Genomic DNA, 18984 nt, shown 5'->3' on the forward strand with positions numbered 1-18984 from the left:
GAACCTTTATTCACATCTATGGCACACTTAACTAATGAAGTGAGGGAAATCACATTCCCTAAATATATGTCTCTGATAAGTTGGTTAAGCAAGGGGTTTGAATGAGTTAAATGTGCATTTACTAGAACCAAGCATTAGCATTTTAGTGTCTGCTAACACTTTATGCCAGTTTCCATAGACGTATTTAACTACTTAGGAGACATTTATTTTCAAATGCTTTTGACAATTAATGTTTATGCAGACTAATGGGAATGAGATATATAATGATCATGCTGTTAAGGTTGCTAAACAAACTAGAGGCGGAATGGATGAGGAAATTGAGGGTCTTTGACTACAAGTGGAAGTACTAATCAATTTACTTGATCCTTTGTGTTAATTTCTATGTTACAAAATATTGTACCATCAAGTGCCTAAAATGGGCAAGACTGGTCTGGTATTGATAATGGAGTTCAGCGGAATTATCATGAGTAGATTAAAAGCCGGTTATACATATAGTACTTATCTTGTTGGTTACTGTGTTTGACATGCATGACTTTTAAAAAAAAAATTGTTGCTTGATCACCTAGTGCAATCCAATAGGAGAGACTGTGCATGAAGACGACTCCTGTTAAAAATATGATTTATAAGCGTGCTTTCATAGCATGACTATGTTCTCGATATCGACATCCCGATATGAGATTTCTTCTTGGCTATTTACTATTATAGCATCGACTAGACGATGCACCTATCTTGATTTGGACATGTTCTGGGTCACGGTTATTGTCATAGTTTTACAGAAGTCGTTCCACGGTAACTCTGTGGTTAGTGCACAACATTTCATGCACAGTCATATAAAATTTAATCGACAAACACGGGGTTTATAAAGGGGAATTAGATGAAGAAATGTAACATGTATATAAACGGGCATGTACGCATTCCTGATATCCTGAGTTATATATATACATGGGCCAAAGAGCCAATTCCTGACTTGAAGCCGTGTTCCCGGGACGGTTTACGGGGAACCGATTTATATACATGAAAATATTCTTCTCTAATTCAAATAACATGTAAAATAAGAATAATGTGCTTATAGGCTTTGTGATAGATTTGGCATGCACGACATGTTCTGGATGAGGTTTTGATGATGTATATTTGTATTGTTGTGTATAGAATTTTGGGAGTTAATATTTAGAGATTTACAATTTGAGATATATAGTATATACGAGGGTTTCCTTGTTTGGATTATTACCTCGACGTACTCATCTCTCATGTTGTGGGTTTCTAAATCTTACCTTCCTTTAGTACGTAATTGATATCCATGTTTAGAAACTTCCTTTATCATCTTTAATTGAGTTTTCATCGTATTTTGGTTTATAAGATAGGCATTTTCTTTTATCACTGAAAATTTAGAATTTATCTTTCATTTATATCTATCACTTATACTTACACGCGCACAATTTCCTCATTTTACATGCTTGCTGGGAGTTTTCTGACTCCCCTGGGGTTTGCATGCCCCAGACTTGGGAATTGTTCTTTCTTCGCAGGACCAAGAGTACTTTAAGGATTAAGACCAGCGATAGTGATCACCTTCTCTCTCTTCACTCTCTCAGCTTCAGTTATTTAGTCTTTCTTGTAATCACTTGTGGTACTCCAGACTAAGATGTATTTTCCTCTTTCCTACTTTGAAAAGTTGTGGACATGTAAGAGAATTTGTCTTTTCAGAGTTTCTTTATCTATCTAGTTCCTTTGTTATTTTAGTTGCATGCTCTATGTAATAGTTCTTTTAGCAATATATCTGTATACAGGATGATCCAGAGGCGTGAATGTAACCGTATGGTTGCATTGCCGACCGAGTCACGCTCCAAATTATCACGTTTTGGACTCGGGGCGTGACAAAGATACTAATATCTAGAAGAATCCTTTAATTTAAGGTAGCCCATCAACTTGTGTGCTCAACATTACAGTAAAATGGGTGCATCAGATGACGAATTTGAGGATGAGGGAGCCAGAAGATGTCAATGTGGGGCAATATAATCTTTCATATGAATCTTGATCCAGAAGATTATATGGCTACTTCAGAGTTCTACGAAGATTCTTATTTTCCTTCTTTGCATGTCAATAAAATTACCAACGCGAAGCACGAGATACTAGTGTGCATGGCTACATTATTTCTTTTTAATTTTAATTTTATTTATTTATTTAAGCCCACTGCAAATTGTAGCTCCAAGTTTTTAAATTTTAAAAATGAAACAAACAACTACAATTGCATGCAAGAATTATCGCAATAACTACAGTTGCATGCGATTGACATTTGCATTGCAGTACTAATTGCATGAGCCAAACAGTAGTTTGATCTAAGCAAAAGAGACTAGTGCAAATTGTTCAACCTAATATAGGTAGTGAACGATTAACCCATTGATTTTTCTCCGAATCAGGACCATTGAGGAGGCGATCGAGAGAGCCAACAGTACAAGATATCGGTATAATGACCAAAGACATCAACATCGCCAACAAATGTTCCTTTTGGTGGGAATAAGATAGAGTTGTTCGAGAGAGAGATCGGATTGCATGCCCTAGATATGTATAGTGCAGACAAGCTCTCATAAAATGTACAACGAACGTTTCGAGTCCTGATTGCATCAAATGATCATATATTCTCTGATATTTCAAGCATAAAGTGAAGTAAAATTGAATCTCAAGCAAGCTGACCAAGAAATTTCAAGTGACATTCAAATCATCCAATTAATCTTTCCCCAAATATCTATTGCAGATTAAGAATCATCTCAGAACTGTCAGCATGCGGTTTTAGTGTTGCACACAAACAGGGGTTGAAATTGCAGAATTGCTCACATATAGGCATTCTGCAAAAATTCGGACTCTCCATCACAAAGCTGTTCTTTAGTGGCCCAAACATGATTACATGAAAGCGTTTGTAGACATACGGCATAAACTATTTTTTACACTACTATTTTTAGCACCTGACATCCGTTGAGCGCCTGCTCTAGTTTGGTTGAGATATCACAAGAGAACCACACAACAAGTTTAACTGGAAAAAGTAAAGTTTAAATTGAAAAAAATAGATTTCCTCTCAAAGTCGAGGGCAAACGAGTAAAGCTTTTAGAAGGTAAACAAGAGATTTGACAAAAAATAGTTTAGCGGAGGTAAGTATCTATACCTGCACACTACAAGGGATGCATCTGCAATTGACTCTTCATAAAATGGACAAATTTCCACCAACATTTCCGGCTTAAACAAGGAAAACGAATCAAAATTTAAGCCAGAATACCAAGATATTTCGAGCAATGACATCCAAATCATCTGATTAATCTTTTCATATATCCATCACACACAGGCAAAGAACCAGTTATTGCATCTAGCAACTGCAATTATTTATTGAAAAATACACATTAAATTTTATTCCCTCTCTTGCAAATAATCATGAAGTACGTGCTACACGTGCTTAGCAAAAGGATCTGATGGCTTTGATTTGAGTACTCAGGTGCAAATAAAGAACTCCCATGAAAGCTACTGCCTCTTAGCGCCTTGCTACAGATTCAGCTGAAAACAAGTACTTAACACGTGAAAGAACTGAATCATGAGCTGGATCATATGGATGATTCTTGGAGGGAATCTCCAAGATTGCTGGAATAGGCTTATCGTAGCTATCTACAAGAAACCTTATCATATTCGCAACCTGGAACCATAAGGAAAAGGAGAAAGAAAAGAAATCAGTTTGTGATGTTTGCGGTAATGATATGATTAGTTTACTAGTACATATTAGAATTGGAGTCATTGTGGATCACTAGAATACATTTCCAATGAAATAGTCAAAAACTCTGAACCATACAAGAAACTGAAAGAAACCTTCAATTAACAAATCATTATCTCTTGGGATCAAACTTTAACAGTGCTAGAAGTTTTTTATGGTAAATTTCTAATTAATTTGGAGAGGACTCGCAAAGAAATATTTTCGTGAAAGAACTGTGAATGTAGAATTAACTCAGGAATCTGTAGGCTTAAGTATGCCTGTTTAGTTTGACATATTCAAGTATAAAATTACAGGGCAAAGCAATGTGAAAATATTGCTTATAATAAAGAACTATTATACAGATCAACAGCATCATGTGAACACATAACTGTTAATATCAAATATTTTTCACTGCTTACGTTTCCATCAATCTACTCATGCAATGCCCAACATCACTTGATTTTATGCCACAAGCATATAAATCAAATCACACATGGGCCAGATCCAAGTCTAGGTGAGCTCATCCGTAAGCTAAACACTGGCTCACCAGTATCGACAATTTGGTCAACAATCAGTTCTATATTTGTTATGTCTTATTAATCTGAAGTACACAGCAGTTTAGTTAACTAAGTCAGCCGGCTTCATTTTGATGTAAAGTCACAAACAATCAAACATCACACTACTACGTTTGGATACAAAAGAGAGCAGGGGAGGGGAATGCTTGTATTAATCCCAAAGGGATAGGGTGGAAAGGAAAAGGATGTGATGAAACTAATTGTGTTTGGATAGACAACTAGGGGAAGAGAGGGGTCCAGGAAGGGAGGGAAACTACAAAACAAATATTGACTGAAGTCTCGGGATGATCTTGGAATTTTAAGGAAATATCACTTAAAATTCAATCCCTCCCCTCCCAATCCGTCAATTTTAGGAGGGTTAAGAAAGGGAGGAAACTAACTTTTTTTTTAAACCTCCCAATCCTCCCCCTCATTAGCTAAAAATTATAAAAAACAACATAACTTTAGGGTGGTTAGCATTATATCCTTCCCAAATCCTCCCTTCCCCTCTTAACAAAAACTATTCAAACTCGCCCATTATTATGTTTCCCACAGCACATTCTAAACCCAAGCTCAAAAGCATACTTACTAGTTTGACTAGTTTATTATGAAAAAACATAAAATTATGAGCAGAAATATTCTAAGCAGCGCGGAGATGAATAGTACACATGATGATGAAGGGATAAAATATGATGCATCAAAACACCTTCCCCTCTTAACAAAAACTATTCAAACTCACCCATTATTATGTTTCCCACAGCACATTCTAAACCCAAGCTCAAAAGCATACTTACTAGTTTGACTAGTTTATTATGAAAAAACATAAAATTATGAGCAGAAATATTCTAAGCAGCGCGGAGATGAATAGTACACATGATGATGAAGGGATAAAATATGATGCATCAAAATATTAAAAAGAGCTTACATATTGGCTTATCAGCACAATGGCGATGTCGTCCTTTGAGGTGAATTCCCTGAATGCATCCTCAATTGTTTTCATTGCTGTTTCTGGAAAAAGGAAACCCATGGCATTAATGAGGAAAGCAAAGGTATATCTCAAATATGGAAGAATGATCAGCTCCATGAAGATATCCGGCTCCGCATGATGGTAATATAAAGAGCTTAATATCTAAATGAGGAAAAGCTATTACACTAGTAGGATAATTCAAGTTATTAAAATAACAAACATGTGATGCAGGAAATAAACAAAAAGATAGATGATGGTCTGAGAAAGAGGATTGATATTAGTTTATATAGCTTCTTGGTTGATTTATAGACGAAGAATGCAGAAGAATATAACGCGGGCTACATAATTACAGAGTAAGCCATAGCATAGGGAGGAAGCATAATTTTGTTTATAACATATTTCAAGGAAATACAAACACATGTTTATACTCTATAATAGATTAAACAAGATAAAGGTCATTCTAAGTTTGTGCATAATGTCTCATGCCCTAGGACATTAAAAGATAATGCTGACAGTAAACTATCCATAAGAGAGCAAAATATAGAAAAAATAATATATGAAGATATCAAGAGATTACTTGAGTCCACAATAAGGTAGTTTGTTTTCCTTCGTAGATCAACATTACCAACTCCAGCCATCAAAAATCCAGTTATCGTATCCTGATAAACCAACAAAAATAGCATCAATGTTGACAAATCTCTCCTACAAGAAATAAAAAAAATGCTGCAAACTTGTTACAAATCATGTCAGATTCTTTTAAAACCTTAATCATAATTCTAGTTCTCAAGATGAAAGCATAGCCCAAATTTTATAACATGACTTTGATCCTGCTAGAATATAGTATTATAACCCTTAATTCCCCCACAACTCCGGAGTTTTGATGTAATGTTAGAGGGACTTTAAAAGCCCCAACATCATGCTCGCACACATACAACACAACAACAACAACCAAGCCTTTATCCCAAATGTTTGGGGTCGACTACATGAATCCTATTTTTCCATTCCATTCTGCTGCGGGTCATTTCCTCCGTTACGTTAGTCTTAATCATATCCTTCAACAGATTTTATAATTAGTTTATAAGGATTTTAAAACAATATTTAGTGGATTTACGATCGATTGTCGAAGTTTATTTTGTATTAAACATTCAAAATGATTTGGTGTTTTGTAATTGTTTACATTAACTGAATAAATTTGTGAAAATCTTTTTTGCTAATTTGAAGTTGAAATTAGTTTAATTACATGTAGACAATTCTATTTCTGAGCTTTCTGAAATTCATATCATAATCTGCCAAACCTGAATTGATAGAAAAAAATTAGGTGATGTTTTCAGAGTTTCACTTCTAAATGTTGTTGCACATTTGTAGACAAATATCTATAATTCCACCATTTTGCAGATAACATTCTAGCTATACGATTCTCATGGCCTACTGCTGCCATAAAATCAACCAAGTAGATTCATTAACGTACTACAATCAAGCAAACCATGAAAATCATGCACCATCTCATTGCCCGATTTTGAAACAACCTCTCGGTGGATTACTTGCTTTACATTTTATTTATTTTAGACAGCTGAAATTAAGAGGGTGTAAGGACATTTATTCTTGTGCCCGCAAAATACCCTAAAAATTAATTGGTACAAATTTATGTTTATCACAATCAAGACCCCCCTTATAGCACTTCAAGAGTTCAAGCTCTGGTATATATGAATGAAGAAAATTCATTTACAAACTAAGGCAATTGCAGCAGAAATTTTTAGCAAAACAGACACCCATTAAGCTCAAGTTGAGTTAGATACTAAGTTCCTCACTATTACTAAAAGGTAGTGGATTTAGATCCCCACTATAACTTTCAATCTTGACTGTCTATTGTTAAGTGGACGATAATTGTAATTCATCCGTAAATTTTTTTGTACTCATTCCCACTTTTCACTAAAAATGAATAATAAACGTTTAATAATAAGTAATTATTATTAAAAGTTGTGGTTTGTCCGTTACTTTTTGCTAATAGAGAGAATCCAAATCCTAAGTCTATTGAAGGTGAGAACCTTGCAAGCGAAAAAAGATATGCTAATACCCAAGAACACAAGAAAGCACCCAGTGCACCCAATCCATACCATTAATGGGGCACCAGCGACATATCAACAATTTGATCCAAACATTAGTATCTCCTTGATGCAGCACTAATGTAATGAATCAGGTGCATGTGATATCTTTTTTAAGAGTAAACACATATACACTATTAGGCATACCCATTTGCTATAGGAGACATAAGTCATTAAAATCTGGAAAAATTGCAATTGCAAGCCTAAAACACTCCCCCCCCAAAAAAAATTAATAACAAGTAGATCTTCTTTTATCATGAAATTTCTCTAAGCATTCTTGCCCACGACAAACTATTTTGCTCTCTTGAAGCCATCTCTCCTTATATTTAAAAAGATAGTATCTTTTATTCTTCTCCTCAAAGATACATCATCTTAGATGAAACTTCAACCAAATTCCATCATTTAACACGTGCTCAAAGATGGATGTGTAAATTACTCTATGAAACCTAATCTTATATCTAAAACAAAAAACTTTAATTGAGTCTTGGGTCGAAAATGACTAATTAAACACCTCACGACTCTTTTTAGCTTACCCATCAAGCACTTGAATCAAATTATTCCCCACTGAAGACTGTTGATAAGTGAAAATTTGTACCCATAATCATAGTTCCAATTTGCAAGGTAACAGATAGCAGTAGAAAAAAGATCGATCTTTTTTGGAAAAAGGACTTAAGAGCAAAGTGAATGGAAGTATTTTACAAAAGGTAGCTCTTTTGGAAATTACGGTTACAAAAAGTCTATGTTGCAAACAAGACTAATAGTTATAGACACAATAATAAGTTCATACTGCAAATAACAACAGTTGGAGCAATAATTTTCTACAAACCGAATATGCACTACCTAAGTGGATTTGGATCATCTCCATTACTTAAAAAATAGTTGAAACACCGCTACTCTTAATCATGATCATCTATTATTAAGTGGGTGAATGTAATTCATTCCTATTTTGTGTTGTTCCCTACTTAGTTTTTGCATAAATGAGTAGCAGACATCACTTAGAAAATAAAAATTTATGATTAAAAATAGTGATCTCTCCCCAATTTTTTGGAAGTACAGAGATTGCAAACCTATGTCTACCGGATGTGAGATCCTTCTAGCCAAAAAGATGTGCTAATACCCAAGAGCACAAGAAAGTATCCAGTGTACGCAATTCATAGCATTAATAATGCACCAAAGGGATATCAGAGCTCAGATCCAAGTGTCAACATCCTTTTGATGCACCATTAATGCAATGGATCATGTGCACTTGTTACTTTCTCCAAGAACACACTCAAACACAAATGGCCAATGTACGCATTTGATGGAGGAGGCATAAGCAGTTAGATCCCAAAACAATAGCAACTGCTGCCTATTCTACTTACCAAAAAAGTTAACCAATAATTAAATCATATTCTTAAATGTTTCACACTATTTCAAATTAATCAGAAATTTAAAAAAATAAGATTAAGGATTAGGGTTAGAGGAACTATTAACTCCTCAGAGACCAACAGCCCAAATATGAGGATTTTTTTTTTGGCAAAATATAGCTTAATTGTTTGGTTGATGCCCAAAAAAATTGGGCTCACAAATCAACAGCTAAACAACGATCAAAACATATTCTTGAATATTTTACACTAATTCTAATTAATCATAAATAAACAAACCAAAATCAAGAACTAGGGTTCACAAATCAAAAGTCACCGCCTCCACCTGATTTCAGGTAGTTAAACAAAAAAACCTAAGAAGTATATCAAGAAGGAAAAAAAAAGCTAACTTTGACAAGAAAAGAGTAGAGATCTCGTTTATTGTTACCTCGTCGGCGATCATGGCGATGAGAGCAGAGTTGTTGGTTTGAATCTGAGCTCTACCCGCCATAGTTATTGTACAATACCTACAATTTGATATAAGAGATGAATTTATTGCGGATCTTAAATGGATCGAGATCCGAAATCAAGCGGGATCCAATGTGTTACCTTTGATTTTTAAAGAGAGAGAGAAGGGAGAAGAGGGAGGGTTTTCACTGGGCGTCGATAATATGTACTTTACGTAGGCAGATGATGTGCTTAGACTAAAAATAGGCCCATATAAGGCCTGGTAACAGTTTAATGGGTGGTCAACATTTTGGGCCCAGAGTTTTCAAAGCAGAATTTATTTGTACAGCTCAATTTATAATTCTTATGAAGTAAAACACCATCATGAATTTTAAGATAAAAACAGTAAACTAGTATGAAATTTAAAGTTATTTTCGGATAATAAGCAGAGGCTTTCATCCGTATCATAAAACTATCATATACCTTTTGTGTTAAAATTTCAACGTTTATAATATTTTTCTTTGGTAAAAGTTGTTTAATAAAAATTATTGTCCATGTCTTCTATTCACTGGAAAGAAGCAAGACCCAGGGGAAAAAAATAGGATAATCAATAACGAAGAAGATAAAACAGCGCATCTCTAATAATTAAGCGTCATTTATTACATTCTGCAACAAATGACGATTGTTATATTAGGCGGCGTTTGGTTCATGATGGGACTGTGCCTAGGATTTAGAGATTTAGATTGGGATTGAGCAGGGTCGGCCCCGAACTTTGGGTTGCCCTAGCCCAATCCAATTTTGGTTGCCCCTTATATTAAAATTTGGTATGAACAATAACGATAAAAATGAATACATATAATACAATTTAACATTCCATATTGGGCTCAAACTAAAAATATTCTCATGCAAAATCAATATATGAAATCACAATCAACTAAACTTAGCAATATCAACGAAGGCTAAATATATCATTGTTCATAACCCCCTTCACTCATATGAAAACAGTATGAAAGACAAAAAGGTTGGCTCCTACTTATAATCTTCTCCTTCATATAAATATATGTGCTCATCTCATCAATAACAACTGTATGTCTTTCTAAAGTTGACTCCTATTTAGTGCTGCATTTATCAGCCCATATCTGTAAGATTTTGACTGTTATGATTTTTCTTAAGAGAAATGTATTGTAAAATGCATGAGGGGTGTAGCTGAGAATAGCACAATATTCATTCTTAAACTCCCAATTATCCACCAAAATTACACCATCATATACCCAGAATCAGATATGTGTATACATCTCCTTAAGTATTCAACTGAAATTAAGGTATTCCTATCACCAAATATTTGGGCCCTTCAAAGAACAGCACAATGAATTACACAACCTGAAATCAGTAACAACTGGTGCATGAAAACTACATCAAAATATCTCTTTGATAAAAGAGCTCTAATGTTCCAAGAAAAGTTGTACTATAAATCAGTTCGGCCTACAGATTAACAACACATCAAGAACACTGAAACGGGCCTTTAAATCTCCAATATGCTTCTAATCTGATCTGGTGAATGCAAGATCAGTGATTATTCCATAGAGAAGCTCATATGCTCCTGAAAGAGCCCTAGAAACAAACCCTAATTTCATTATTAATAAAACAAACCCTAATTTCATTCCAAAACATCATAACCCCTAATTTAATTCTTCAACAACTAAGATTCAACCAAGATTCAAAATCAAAAATCTTAATTTCATTGCAAAACATTAAAACCCCAAATTTCTGTCTAAAAAAACCTTAAAATTATTTAGTTAAAAATTTTCACCTGATGGGGTGAAGCCTGAAGGATGGGTCTGACGGGAGCGGAGTAAGGTCGTCGGAGGCTCGCCGGCTCGGGAAGGAGGACCGGAGGAGAGGAGGGTTTTCTCTCTTTCTTATTTTTTTTTTTTTTTTTTGAGGGAACAGAGACGAGAAATTGGGAATGAGTGCTGAGGGAAATAAAGGTTGGGAAGGGTCATTAGAGTTCTTTTACAAATACAACCCCTAACATTTTTTGCATAAAAACCCTCTTACAAAGTCTACTTAAAAAATCAAAGATAATTACAGTTTGAGGGATATACGAGCGGCCGGGATGGGTTGCCCCCCGGCCCTGGGTTGCCCCAGCCCCGGGGCTTAGTGGGCTTACCCCAGGGCCGGCCCTGGGATTGAGATCAGATGGGACTATGATTAGAAGTCCTAGTCCCATGTCTGGTTAACAGTGCATCTCTAATGAGCGTCATTTCTTACGTTCTGCAACAAATGACAATTGTTATATTAGGCAACATTTGGTTCAAGATGGGACTAGGCCTAGGATTTAGGGATTAGATTAGGATTGGGATTAGAATTAGAAATCCTAGTCCCATTTTCGAAGATTGATCTCCGTTCTGGTTATTATCAGCTAAAGATCAAGCCAAAAGATGTGCCAAAAACTGTATTTTAAACTCGCTATGGTCATTTTGAATTTCTAGTATTACCATTCGGGCTCACAAATGCGCCTACCGCATTTATGGACCTTATGAAATAGGGTGTTTAAACCCTTCTTGGATCGATTTGTTGTGATATTTATTGATGATATCTTGATTTACCCACGAAGCAAAGTAGAACATGAAGAACACCTGAGATATGTACCAATGTTACATTAAACGTTGGGCGCTTCTAGACGTCGGACTTGGCGCCCAGCGCTTAGTCGTCTAGGCGGGCGCCTAAACGGTTTCTGGACGTTTTTTTTCTTTTTTATTTTTTTAATTGTGATAGTTGAAGATAAATATATATATACTCAATTAAAGATGCATAAATACTTAAAAATACCAACACTATTAACTAAATTGCTTGGTTTATCAATTACAATAGCTCTTTGTATGTTTATAATTCTCAACTCAAATTATAAGTTCATCTCAACAGTGAAAAACTCATTCTCAACTCAAATTACTGTTAACTTATAAGTTACTGTTAAGTTTAAGTTAACAATAAACTTAAACTTAAGTTTACTGTTAACTTAAGTTTACTATTAACTTAAGTTTACTGTTTACTTAAACTTAAGTTTACCATTAACAGAAAACTTAATATTAACTTAAACTTTAAACTTAAGTTTACTATTAGCTTAAACTTAAGTTTAACTTAAACTTAAATTTAAACTTAAGTTTACTGTTAATTTACACTTCTTAAGTTTAAGTTACTGTTGTTAACTAACTTAAATAGATATTTAAGAAGTACTCTTTATCTTGTTAGTAGTTATAGAGATCGGAGGAACTCGGCAATGTTACAGAAGGCGTTAGGCAGATTAGACGTTTGAGCGAACACCTAGCATCTAGACCCCTAAGCATACGCCTATGCAGCGCCTTTGACTATTTTTAAATTATTTAATTATAATAATTGATAAAAATATGTATTAAATTCATATAAATTTTCAAAAAAAGATAGCAATCTTAGTTTCACAATAAATCATGCATACTTAGATAATAAATAGCCAAAACAATAATTAACTAGGCTAGAGCCTAAGATGTTTTCTTTTTTTATTTTTAATTACAATAATTGATAGTGGATGTCAATGTTATAGAAAGCTTAGATGCCTAACTAGTGTCTAGGCGGATTTTTTCTTCATTTAAGTGGTGATCGATGAGTTTTTTCTGAAGGTCGGAAGAGGTAGTGGTGTTCATATTTAGATGTTAATGGAGTTTGGAGGACGTGTAGACTACAACACATAAAATCACAACCAATGCCTATATGGTGCAATCCACATAAGCAGCTAATGCTCCCCTAAACGCTCGTAAAATCTAGGTGGGCAGCCTAAATACCGCCTAGGCGCTAGGCGCTAGTTAGGCGGCCTAGGTACCGCCTAGGCCTAGGCGTACGCCTAAGCGGACTAGGCGGAGGTTTTTTAAAACAGTGTGTACTACAAACACTAAGTAGAGAAATTATATGCAAAATTTTAAAAATGTGAGTTTTGGTTGGAGAAAGTAACGTTCCTTGGACATGTAATCTCTAAGGAAGGGATTTCTGTAGACCCTGTAAAGATAAAAGCTATAATTAATTGGGACATGCCAACTAATGCGACGGAGGTCCGTAGTTTTCTTGGTATGGTTGGCTACTATAGAAAATTTGTAGAAGGATTTTCTCGTATTGCTTCACCTCTGACTCGTCTTACCCAGAAAGGGGTTAAATTCATCTGGTCAAATGAATGTGAGAAAAGCTTTCAAGAGTTAAAAAGTAGATTAGTGTCTGCTCCAATACTTGCATAACCCTTTGAAGATACAAGCTTTGCTATCTATATAGGGGTGAAAACGAATCAAATCTGAACGAATAGTGCCTTATTCAAATTCGAATTCGGCTCAAATACCACTATTCGTATTTGTGTTCGAATTCGACTCGAATAATATTCAGAATTCGAATTCGATTCATTTAGTTGTGTACATGTTTATTCACGAACATTTGATTAACAATATTTCACTTGCCACGGAGAAAAACATTGAGCCGAGTTATTAGGTAGTAAAGATGAGAGTTCACCTCTAATAATTAAATGAAGCTGATTGAAATTACAAATCCGCAAGGGCTGAGATCAGATTTTATGCAAAATTATATGTAAAAGGCATAAAGAAGTAATCTTTAGAAATTATTATAAATTAAAAATCAAGAATGATAGTAACTTTAAGCTTCATCTTACATTTTATGACTCGAGAAGGAAAACGGTCGAGGGAGGAGTAAACGACGATCTTCGAGGGCGACAAGCTTCAACGGATGACGAGCTTCGAGGGAGGAGTCGACGACGAGCTTCGAGGGAGGAGTCGACGACAAGATTCGAGGGACAACGAGATTCGAGAGAGGAGTGAACGACGAGCTTCGAGGGAGAACAGTGAAAATCCTAGCCGGCTAGCCCTGGAATCCACTTGGAGTCGGATCTGAAGGAGGAGAGAGGGAAGGGAGAGAGAGGAGAGAGGAGCCAGTCTGCTTGGCCAAGCAGATCTGAAAGAGGAGGCTGATAGAAGCAAACCTATTTATATGGATAACATTTGTAAATAAAAATTTAGATAAGTAATATTTGCGATAAGTTCAATTAATAGGCCTAAAATGTAAAAAGTTATCGAATAGTTAATGAACTACCTAATCGAACATACATTTGGTTAAATTCTAGTCATTTATAAGCCGAACACTGAAAATTATTTATTTAGTACTAAACGAACTATCGAATCGAACTTGATCGAATATCTGGACGAATAATAACTGAACTGTTTTTTAATTATTTGGTTTACTTCCACTCCTATCAGGACCCTCCATCATGATTCCAGCTAATGATTAGACATGCCAACTCCTAAAATCCCAATTTTACCCTTTCTCTTTCTCATGCCATCTCATCCCAGCTCATGTTAACTGTTATAGATAATATGTTAACTATTATAATTTCATTAATATGTTTTGAGCTCAACGTGTGTACTGTAATAGTTAACATGTATCCTATGTATTTTATATTTCTCCAGTATTCAGTTGTTTAGTTTTGTATAAGGATATGTTTGACCCAAACTTTATGTCTCGGATGTATTCCTTTTGTGATATGACATTTTTTTATTCTGAGTTGTTTATTATATTCTCGCTAACTATGATCGGGACATGTGCCTTTGCATTTATTTCTTGACGCCTAGCGTATTAGGTTGAGAAGAAAGGTTTATTCACGTTCCGATTCCCGGATATTTAGGAAGCAGGGCGTGACAGATTTTTTTTAGTTAACATGAGACACGAAGTTCCTCGGGACGGCGCCGACGACGGAACGAGGGAGGGAAGTGGGGGAGGGGAGGGGAGGGAGGCAGAGCTGGGGGGAGGCGAGGGAGGGGGCTAAGGGGGACCAGAGGAGGAGGAGGGAGGTGTAAGGGAGAGGGTAAAATCGAGATTTTAGAGGAGGTTGCATTGGAACTTGGAAAGGGGGTCTGGACATAATTTTTTCAAATTATAGGGACTGCAACATATTGGGGGAAGTTGTTTGGTGGGGGTGGTGGGGGGTGCTGGGCACATTAAAACTTGAATTTTGGGACCTTGAAGCAATTTTTACCTTTTTAAATGAGCCAGTAAGTTGCAAGCACCGTACGCCATACGATTCCATTCGTTTCTGCAAGCTATGAACTGATGATTAAGTGATGTTTAATCTAACGGAATGGATGTACATTTGCAGTACTTCAGGGCTGCATTGTCAAAGATTCAAGCTAAATCAGTTGACATTCGCAAAGACTCGAGTAATATTACAGTCCCCAAGTTTCGCGTAAATCTTTGACCATAGATGCAGTACTTTCTCATAGATACCATGCTCATCCAAGCCATGAAACTCCAATTGAAGCTTATTGCATGCTTCAACCCGTTCAAAGCTACAAAGCTTGAATCATTGAAGCAAACAGCAACGGTTTACTATGGAAATGCAACACAAATAAGGCATACAAATGTGATTTTATACCGGTCTCTCACGCATTACAATGTTTCAGCTAGTATTAGTTAGAACACCGAAACTTAGGTGAAAAGAGTTCATACTTACAACACGCGCACGATATCGTATGTAAATAAGCTCCGAATCAATACAAGTACATAATTGCATAAATAGAGGGCACATCTGTACATATAAGTCATACACTTTGTATGTATTTCTCACTTGCACTCCGAAGGTTATAGTCAGGTGTCCTGGAAGAGGTTGGTAGCTCGTGTCGATTGTTATTGTCTGATCTCTATTCTCGTGTAAATTAATTCTGAATTATATGTTACAATAAGAAGAATAAGCAATGTTCCCACAAAAATCAACAATGAAGAGCCCCATCCCCCTCCATCCCTCCCTCCTCTACTCTTCCTCCTGTCCTTAGGATGCTCTGTTTGGCCAATGCACTTGCAGGGCATGCTAAATTTTTTCGTAGCAACACCGAACAATGCATATGGAGAAGTCCACAGAGGTCAGCACCACACTCAGCTAGTTACTCTAGTTCTGCACAGTGACAAATTCATACATTTTCACCATCTAAGAAGGGGGAAAAAGGAAACATGTCATTCACCATAGAATTTGATAATATTATCTGAAGCTGTAAGAAACCAGGGTATTTATGGATAGTTGATGCAGAAATAAAACATTTACATTATGCTTGTGTTATCCAGTAGAATTATGTACTGTGACCATACAATCACTCCAATTGAATATAAGGACTAAGCAAAACAAAAGAAAGTGAAATAGTAGGTAAATCATCACACATTTTCCGTGTCTTGTTAGGTGCTCACTTACTACATTTCTCCAGGTGTACATCACACGGAGAAAATTGAAATGTAATTTCGAAACAGTTTCATTTGCTTCTATTATTCTTATTTTTTCCTTTTGTTCTCAGTCTACAGCCAATGGTTGTGCAAGCAAAGCATATGACTCACTGACAGAGCTCCATCAAGAAAAACATAGTGAGGTATTACGATTCCTAATAGTTAACAAAGACCGTTCTTTCGCGACCTAGAGGCACGATGTAGAAAGAGGGGCAGAGTTCAATTATTTAATCATCAGTCTTATTTAATCATCAGTCAGGTATTGTTTCTGCTGTAGGAATTGTAAGCCAGCTAACATAACCCATAATTCTAAAAGTATCACTTTTGTGGCCCAGATGAAATAATAGGCGGTAGATCATGTAAAAATCATGGTGATTAAATCACATGAATATTCTCATTCAGCAAAGCTACAATGAGCAGGTCACTCATTTTAGGTGGCAAACTCTTGCTCAAAGATGAAGGTACAGTCTTAAGAAGCAACTTACCTAAGTGAAAGCAACACAAAGTTGTGGATGTTTTACTTGATTATAACTATGTAAAGGTATAGAAAATTTGGATGTGCAATCTTTAGACTTCTTTGAAATAATGAAACAGAATATTTATCAGATTACTGATTATACACAATAGTGATCTCAGACTAACAAATTGTAGTCTTATCCATTAACAAACCAAACAATATTACAAGTGACCGTTATTGCATGTAGGAGATATTAGAAAATAAAGAAGTCTGCAGTAATTATGTTCAACCATACAATCAATGTGCAATATTTTCTGCAAAAGTTCTTGGATAAATTTAGTGAGGGTTCTCTTTGACTTGAGTTATTTCAATCTTATATTCTGACTCAACATAGGGCTATCATTCACTAATCACAAAAGAGTGACCTCATGTCAGACGATGAACATACAGATTTTTGAATAACAAGAGGTTAACCAGATGCAATGCAATTTCCTCTTAATTTACTTAAGCACCAGATTCAATTATAACCTGGGGATGTGCAAGGATCATATGAACACAAGCTTAGTAGGTCATTTTTTATTTGTGCATAAACAAGGCACCCACTTATGAACTTCTCGCCCTTAAGATAATAGCTTCTGGTGCAAGATATGCTACATGCTATACTAATTTTCTTATCTCAAAGATACTACACTAGCATTCCGTAAGCAATAAATGAAGTTGCAAAACGCATCAAATGCAGAATTATCACAGTAACAGCTTTAAAGTGCAAACTAGAAATAAGTTTGCAATGGCTGAAAAAGTAAAATAGTGGTTCAAGTAGAAATGATACCCAGTGATGCCACCCACAAGCAAAATGTTGATAATGAACTGTAAGAAACTGCTATTCAAATGGTTTATCCCACTGCAACACTTTTTGACCTTGAGTTGCGTGGAAGGCTACTCTTCCGGACATGAGGATTTTCTATTGAATATATCAAGATATTACCATCTTTAGTCCCTGCCAAGAAGCATTCTTCTGGAGTCACAGCCAATGACGTAATTATCTTTCCAATGCCATCATATCTATTTAGGACATCAAGTGAATGCATCGAGCAAACGACTACTTGTCCATGATCACCAGCACAAACTAGAAAATCTCCACAGGGACTAAGCTCAATACAGTTGAGGCGGCCATTTGATTCAGAAGAGGCAATGTGCTTCCCGTTAATGGAATACATATGGAGACTGAGATCACTGTCAGCATAAAGCACTAAGCGCCCATGCTTTGATGCTACTAGCTTTGATATGGCAGAACCACATGGATGTTGAATTGATCTTACGTATCTTCCCTCCCTAAGAGTATGGAAGACACAAGTACCATCTTTTGATCCACTGATGACTATGTCAAGCTCTAAACTAATAAACAAGCATGTAATGACATCATCATGGCCACAGAGAATATGGAAGGGGTTCCCAATAATGATATGATCTTTCCGAAAGAAATCGGCTTGTAAATTTCGAGATCTCTTCTCCAGTGACCTGTAAGTTCTCCATATCATGACGGTTGTGTCATAGCTTCCAGTAGCAAGTGTACTTCCATCAGATGTGACTACAACATAAATGAACTTCAATTAGGCAAAGATCCACTATACAAGTCAAATTTGCATTACTCATGTGATAGTTGTATGTGCTGGTAACCGTCACATGTCAAACCACAAAGCAAAATGAACATTTCTAATGAGGCCAAACCACCATGAGATGCACTCTGCCCCTTGTACAGGGATAGAGTCAACAAAATGATGTCATAGAATGGTAATTCCTGGAAATAAATATATCATGAAAATAAATGACAAGTTGTACTCATCTATTCTGCTCACATAAGGCTTTAACTTGTTCACTCTTATATTGTTGTTACTTTGCAAAGGGAATAGCAACTACTAACTGCTCTGCAAGAACTCGAGCAGAGATATAACCCAGCACTTTGTGCCCTACACATGTTTTCTTCTCTTTTTTTTGGGTTTTTTTTGTTTGGTGGTGGTGGTGGTTCTTTTTTCTTTTTTCTTATTTGTTTTGTTTTGTTGGTTTTTTTTTTTGGGTTGGGGGTGGGGGTGGGGG

General features: G+C 35.8%; 2 protein-coding genes across 3 annotated transcripts in view; both read right to left on the reverse strand.

Moving 5' to 3' along the window:
- On the reverse strand, positions 3271-11102 carry LOC109845143 (V-type proton ATPase subunit F). The gene is made up of 5 exons (XM_020414355.1): positions 10951-11102; positions 9142-9220; positions 5826-5907; positions 5207-5289; positions 3271-3673 (listed from the first exon to the last, which is right to left on the reverse strand). The coding sequence occupies exons 2-5, from the start codon at positions 9202-9204 to the stop codon at positions 3515-3517; spliced, it is 387 nt and encodes a 128-aa protein (XP_020269944.1). The 5' UTR covers positions 9205-9220; positions 10951-11102; the 3' UTR covers positions 3271-3514.
- LOC109844214 (BEACH domain-containing protein B) overlaps positions 15572-18984 on the reverse strand; it is a 47779-nt gene continuing 44366 nt past the window's right edge. The window contains exons 40-41 of one of the 2 annotated variants that reach the window (XM_020413181.1): positions 17720-18478; positions 15572-16113 (exon numbers count right to left, since the gene is read on the reverse strand). In XM_020413181.1, coding sequence (XP_020268770.1) covers positions 17784-18478 — 695 coding nt within the window. In that variant the 3' untranslated portion in view covers positions 15572-16113; positions 17720-17783. Of the gene's footprint in view, positions 16147-17719; positions 18479-18984 lie in introns of both variants that reach the window. The other variant, XM_020413179.1, reaches the window with a different exon arrangement.

The sequence above is a fragment of the Asparagus officinalis genome, chromosome 6 (assembly GCF_001876935.1).
Source record: "Asparagus officinalis chromosome 6, Aspof.V1, whole genome shotgun sequence".
Taxonomy (NCBI): domain Eukaryota; kingdom Viridiplantae; phylum Streptophyta; class Magnoliopsida; order Asparagales; family Asparagaceae; genus Asparagus; species Asparagus officinalis.

Excerpts from the sequence above, each read along its gene's own strand:
- LOC109845143 (XM_020414355.1), bottom strand. The coding sequence starts at position 9,204 with ATGGCGGGTAGAGCTCAGATTCAAACCAACAACTCTGCTCTCATCGCC. Across the intron at positions 5,908-9,141 it reads TCGCCATGATCGCCGACGAG|GATACGATAACTGGATTTTT; the intron begins GTAACAATAAAC and ends TTGGTTTATCAG. Across the intron at positions 3,674-5,206 it reads TTGTGCTGATAAGCCAATAT|GTTGCGAATATGATAAGGTT; the intron begins GTAAGCTCTTTT and ends TTATGGTTCCAG.